Source organism: Copadichromis virginalis, linkage group LG20, assembly GCF_057382275.1.
Source record: "Copadichromis virginalis isolate Kocher_CV1m ecotype Utaka linkage group LG20, C_Virginalis_male_GT1.1, whole genome shotgun sequence".
NCBI lineage: Eukaryota > Metazoa > Chordata > Actinopteri > Cichliformes > Cichlidae > Copadichromis > Copadichromis virginalis.
In genome coordinates this window covers 25,698,737-25,705,678 of record NC_140637.1, presented here as the reverse complement: position 1 = coordinate 25,705,678, position 6,942 = coordinate 25,698,737, and the positions used below count along the sequence as shown (strand labels likewise).

At 40.3% G+C, this 6,942-nt stretch overlaps 1 protein-coding gene across 1 annotated transcript; it reads left to right on the top strand.

The window, feature by feature from the left end:
* Positions 1-357: 357 nt before the first annotated feature.
* lrif1 (ligand dependent nuclear receptor interacting factor 1) lies at positions 358-5,541 on the top strand. Its single transcript, XM_085444505.1, has 3 exons — positions 358-702; positions 1,812-3,258; positions 4,589-5,541. The coding sequence occupies exons 1-3, from the start codon at positions 686-688 to the stop codon at positions 5,513-5,515; spliced, it is 2,391 nt and encodes a 796-aa protein (XP_085300631.1). The 5' UTR covers positions 358-685; the 3' UTR covers positions 5,516-5,541.
* Positions 5,542-6,942: the final 1,401 nt, after the last annotated feature.

The window sequence follows — 6,942 nt, the reverse complement described above, 5'->3', positions numbered from 1 at the left end:
CATGTTCAGAAATGTGCATCTTCATGACAGGTTATCTAAATATCAGACACACTTAATATATAAGAAAATATATAAATAAATATGCGTATCACAAAACGGAACCGGAAATGGCCAAGCGGAAGTTGGTAAAAAGGGAGAGTTCAAAAGCCACAAAGGCTAACAATATTTAACTCGTCTTGTGTTGCGTGAAAAATAAATAATAGTAAATAATAAGAATAATGAACCCTGCTAAAACACGACAGAACACCACTATATTCAACCTAAAGTCAGAGTCTGCGATTAAAACAAACAAACACAATCAACACAAACTTAAAAATGGCTTGCTACGTTGAACACAACCTCGTAACAAACCGGAAATAATGTGACAGAAGGGCTGAAATGATGGAAACGAGATTCCAACTTATTACATCCATTGATGAAAGGCACCAGGGAGAAAAATGTGCAGTCAAAACATTTTTTAATGGCAATTAAACGAGAGTATTCGGAGGTTAATAGCGGCGATTACACATTTGGACCAAGGCTAGCTTTCAAGCGCTGAGGCTACGATGGTGTTTGGACGTTACCAGTAACTTATAGCTATCGTGTAAACGGAGCTCACACCAATAATTATGTATTTAATTTAGTCATTTTTCGTTACGGCAGCTAAAAATTACATTCCAGCGTTCGTCTTTTCACCAGGGGACAGATGGATACGATTTACAGGTACTGCGGTTTGATGGCTCAATGCCTCCCAGTCCCTTATTGATGATTTGTGCTTTTAAACATAACGGGAGTCATGACAACACTAATGATGGGTCCGAATAAGAAATCATAGGCTGGCTCAGTTTGCTGTTATATTTAGTATCTAATCCCATCTATTAATACTAAGTATAAATATTCTAATCATTATTATTAATTGCAATGAGCTAATCTTACAAAATATGAGATCGATCTGTCATTCATATAGTCCCACATTAAAGTTTTAAAGTTCTTATTAACTTGTTTGAAACAGTATTTAAATATTTGTACCTTTGTGTACTGCACACCTTGTCAGTTGTAATGTACCCTTGATGGTAACCGCGAATAAGGCACAAGTACCCTGTACTTACATGCAGTTTCGTGTACCGAGTCAGGTTTTTGCAGGAAACTATAAAATAATTACATTGTTAGACCGCAAGTATCCTGTATTTCCGTGTAACACGTTTTGTACAGGAAACAATAATAAAATGACATACAATAACTTGTTACCTGCAAATGACACCTAAGTACTGGGTACTTGCGCCTTATTCGCGGGTCATGTTATAAAGTGTTACCCCTTGATTATTAAAAGAAATATAATTGATCTCCCATTGCAGTAAAACAGCTCTTCCCAGTTATTAGGAGTAAAGCAAAAATTAAGAATTTTGGGAAAACAGTAAAAATAGTACAATAATGACGTACCTCATTTTATTTTTCCAATAGAAAAAAAAAATACAGCATCAGATACTCCGTTGCCTCTAATTATGCTGGTGGAATAACTTTTGTAAAAGAGTGGGGATGAATTTCTTCTTAAATGCATGTGACACCTACGTATGCTCCCGAGTGCCTGCTTAAAGCCTTCCATCCACTCTGAGCAACAAGAGCGAGTAATAAAACTAATATTGGCTTAGAAATGCAGGCAACTATCACAAATTCAACAAAGGAAATCAGATAAGTGGACTCTCTGCCACTCTGGTAAAGGTTTAGATCTGTACTGTTTGGAGGTGTTAGAGTTCAACATAATAAAGTCATAACTGTATAAAATTCATATATTTATATTTGTGTTAATTCCGTTCTTCCTTCTGTTCTCTCAGTGGCCGAGGTGTCTTCTACCAGGCAATGCCTGCAATTGGAGCTGATGGAAAGAACATCATGAAACTGATTCCTGTCCAAATGGTGAACAGACAGTTTTTCCAACCACAGACAAGTAACACTAAAAGGGACCCAATTTCCCAGGAAGCTGTTACCATAAATATCAACTCAGCACCTGTGAACATGGTCACAGATACAGCTTTGAGTTCTTCTGTCTCTCAGCAAATAATCAGGAAGCAGGTTTCAGTTATGAATGTCTTGTCCAACCGTGTACATTCAGTCAACAACCAGTCGCTGCAGCAGCAGACTGGTAATTTAATGGCTGAAGTTCCGTCAGTGGCAACTTTTAAAGAAAAATCTGGAATGCCAGTAAAACTTCTTAATCCGCTCCCAGTTACTGTGAAATCTCCTGCACTCCCGAGAGGACAGTATCTTCAGATTCCCCCCAATGCACAAGTCCAGACCGTTCCAGTATGCAGACTCCCTGCAGCTATCCAGAAACAGATTTTTACTTCTTCTGCCAGCTCCTCCTCGGGGTCAGCATTACCCAGTGTAGTGTATGTTACTCCTGTCACCACTATAAATCAAGGCGGGACTCTGCCAACGGACACCGCTCCACACTCAGTCCGAATGTTTTCCAATGCATCAACACTGACTTCTTATGGATTTCACCCAAAGCAAAGAACACAACAGTTAAAACTGATTCCAAAGGTTTCACAAAGGCCCGACAGCCCCACACGCTGGGTGATAGAAGAAGTGGATTGTTCATCAGGTCCAAATATAAAACCTCTTAACTGTCCGTCTGTAACTTCAGAGATTCTTCAAGCAATCGCACAGAGAGAAAATTCTTCCACACAGCTCAGCACCTTCAGAAAAACAGCCTCTCAGCTGAGTCAGGACAATGGTGCACAAGGGCAAGAAAATGCTTTGGTCATGTGCAATGGCAAGGTGTTCTTTGTAGCTAAACGGTGCACCCCGCTATCTAAGACCACAACAACAACTAAAGCGTCTGAACTCAGCAAAAGCATTCTTCCACCATCTTCTTCTTTACAACAGTTTCTTCAGTCAGCTGTAACAAGTCGAGATGTTAGAACGCAAAGGGAGTCAGATGAGGTGATTGATCTATGTGACGATGATGAGTCACCTCAACAAGCAGTTAACGTGCCTGCGGTCTCTCATCTGGATGAAGACAATGTCATATTTGTATCATATAGTCCACCCAAGTCAGAGTCCTGCTCACCACGCTGCACAACTTCAAACATGGCTTTGAGAGGAGCAAAAGCCGGCCAGGACACGTCAGATAGAAATGAAACGTGTGTTTGTGGCTCAGACGTGCTTCACAGCACCTCTGCCCAGCAGTTGCAAGACGTAGAGCTTGATGCAAAAACAGAAAGTCCAACAGAGGCCAGCAGCAGCTGTGAAACAGAGAGCGACAGTCAGATAACTGAGGTAAGGCTAGTTCTGATGCTTCTGGGACTTGTTAGTGTTTTAATAAAAATGCTTTTAAGGTGGGATTGTAGACTAGATAATATAACATTTCACGTAGGTCTGCAGCTAATCATTACAGATCTGTGGTTTGGTCTATGTTTTTTGAAGGATAATTCAAGTTTGTTTGTAATTGTTTTTTGTATTGTTTTCTGTCTGGTGAGTATTTCTGATCACACCAGTGTTCGTTTGGAAGTTCAACCTCTTAACCTTGTCGGTTTTCTTGTGTGATGTACAAAATGAGTATTTATTTTCTGAAGCGTGGATGATAGAAAAACGTGGATTTATTTTCCTTTTTTTATTTTTTATTTTGTCTCTGTACAGCACCGTAGTCAGTTTTCATTAACATGTGATTAAAGTGCAGACTTTCAGCTTTCAGTATTACATTAACTTGTTTACACTGGAACGTGCTACCTATTAAGCTTCACAGCATTTGGCTGAATCTGAGCAGAGTGTACAGCCCTGTGCAGCTCAGATTCATCCCATTATGTCTCTGAGCAGGCACATGATCAGCAAATACTATGACCTGGTAGCACTGGCAACCATACTTTAGCTTTAGCATTGCCTCCACCATGTTTGACAGGTGGCATCTTCCTAAGCAGGTTCTTTTCAGATGTTTTCTAAATATACTCTGGACTTTCTCTTCTTAAAAGTAACCAGTGGCACCTTGTTGTAAACCCTCTGAAGATCTTGTAGACCTTGACAATGACATCCCAACCTCTTTAAGAGCAATTTTGACTTTAGAGTACAAGCCACATTTTTAACCATGCATTAAATGCATTGCTTTATTCATTTATTTATTTTACACTCCAAGCACTCTACCTACCTCACATTCATGGGTAGTTTAGAATCAACAACTAAAACGAACAATTAACCTGACATGCATGTCTGTGGACGGTGGGAGGAAGGAACATGCACACAGCACACAAAGGCCGCAGCATAAACCAGGAACCTCAGGTCATCTCTTCCTGTGAGGTGACATTGCTAGCCAACAGTGTTGCATGTTGTGAGTGGGTTTTTTCTCAGTCATGGAAAGAATTTGTTTTAGTTGTCTTCTGTTGTCTTTCAGACCTTTGGTGTTGCTAGTACATTGCTTCTTTTAAGAATGTATCAGATTGTTGATTCGACCACTAGAGTTTTAGCCATCTCTTTAATAATGATGGCCTCCTTCACTTGCAGTGACCTCTCTTTGGACCGCTTAGTAAAAGTTACCATAAACAGCTACTAAATGTACTTGGATCATTTGCTTAATGTGTGATAATGGTATTTTTATTTTACATTTCCCTATTTGCAGGGCTCTACAAATCCTGAGTCAGTGGCACCAAAGCCTCGCAAATTGTCTGACCACCTGCTGAGGCAGATATTCGGGATAACAGCTGAACTTAAACTTTGCCTTCAGAGGGTTGATGAACCATCAGTTGAGTCTGTCCCTGTAAATTCGCTGCACATAGACTCCATTAAGTCAGTGGAGGATAATGAGGAACCAGTGGTAGATGTTTTTCGATATGAAGGTGGCAGTTCACAAGAAACCAATATGAACAGTGGTCATACTGATATCCCGAGAGTAAAAGTACAAACTGGAAAGGAATTACCACCATCACCTGACACAGGTGTTGGAGCTCTCAAATGTTCTCATGTCAAACTGGACCAGAAACCTCCTCCTTTTCCTTGGAAACAGAAGTTCTTTTCAGGTCAAAGTTCACACAACAGGGCATCATGTGACTGTAAAAGTAAGCAAGAGACAGATTGTTTGGAACCAGGTGGTGAGGATGTCCCTACCACAAATGAAGGCAGTATCTCACAATCACAGTATGCAGATGCTCATCTTCAGACTCAGACTTGGTTGGATCTCAGCAGAAACACAAGGAGAATAGGACGGACCAGGAAACGCACTGTGTGTCCATGTTGCATGCCCACTACTCTGGATCCTGCAGTCAAGTCCAGGGCAAGGCTAGAGGAGCTAGACAAGTGGGACTTTACAGCAGAGCAGGTGAGTAAAAAAGGGGGAAGAGCAAAGGTTCCTCGAAAAGATGGAATGATGAGCTGTGGAAAAGTCACAAACAAGCAGAACTATGTCGCCCATGTGGGCTATAGTAACATTTTGTCAACAACGTCCACGGACTGTGATGAACTAAAAAGACAGGAACGGATCAAAAGACTCAAAGATTACCTGACAGAGAAAGAGGCAGCGTTGCAACTAATGAAGAGAAAAGTGAGCTGATTGAAAATGTCCAGTATTTCTAGCACACACACACACACACACACACACACACACACACACACACACGTGTCCTTATAAAGTTCATTGATTAATGGACTCAAAAATGGCACCTCCTCGTGCACATTCACTTTCTGAGACTCAAAGTGAGTTTATGTTCCATGGAGCCCACCACACATATACATCAATTCTGGGTTTTTACTTGTCCAATAGGCTATAATGTGATATCATTACACACAGAGTATTTACAAACATGAAACTTTACCCTTTAAATCCTGAACCATGAAATACCTTCAGGAAAAATATTAATTTGCTTTTAGCAGTTTTCATTTGTATCATATTTGCTACATTTTGCATTTTGTTTGCTTTTTTGAGAGGCAGAGGATCACATTTATGTGGAAATTTCAAAAACTCACAAAAATGTATGTATATCCTCCTGAGAACCAGCCTATTCATTTATGCCCTCATTAATGGACATTTGTTTTTGCTCTATATCTTTTGACTTATTTGGGCTACCATAATAAGTCACACCAACCTTTCCATTGATATCACACCAGTTTGGGTGATACTTTTAGCTCCAGAAATGCAGGACATTACAAAAAAAGATATTTGGTTCCTCGGTTCTCAGGAGGTGTTGCAGGGTTAATGGAATTAAGTCTTAATTGAAAATTGCTTTTTTGTTTGTTTGTTCGCTTTGTTTGTTTTGATTGTCTGTTTTCCAATTTAAAAATGAAAATAAAGCTTATAAATAAAAGAAATTTAAAAAAAAGAAAGTTGCTTAACTGGCAGGTGCTAGGGCCACTAAGGTGGACGTCTTCCATCTTGGTGGCCTAAGGATCTCCTCTTTGCTTTCTGTTGACTCCATCAGGCAGTTTCCTCCAGCTCCCACTGGAGCGATTCACAGACAAAATTCAAGCCGTATTAAGAAGAACTAGAATTTCCAAATCTGAAGATATGGTGTTCTGCTGGATGAATTGTTACTCTAAGTCACAGGTGTCGAACTCCAGGCCTCAAGGGCCAGCGTCCTGCAGGTTTTAGATGTGTCCTTGATCCAACACAGCTGATTTAAATTGCTTAATGACCTCCTCAACATGTCTTGGAAGTTTTCCAGAAGCCTGGTAATGAACTTATCATTTGATTCAGGTGTGTTGACCCAGGGTGCTATCTAAAACCTGCAGGACACTGGTGCTGGAGGCCTGGAGTTCTACACCCCTGCCCTAAGTGGTATCAAGTATCTCAGGGAAATTTTTCCCTGAGAGAGGGGAGCAGGAGACTGATAGACAAACTAGGACAGGATCTGCAGTGATGTGTACTAGTGATGGGCAGATGAAGCCTCATGAAGCACTGAAGCTTTTCATCCAATTACATCCGACTGTAGTTGTGATTTGGCGCTATATAAATAAAATTGAATTGAATTGAATGGGTGAGTG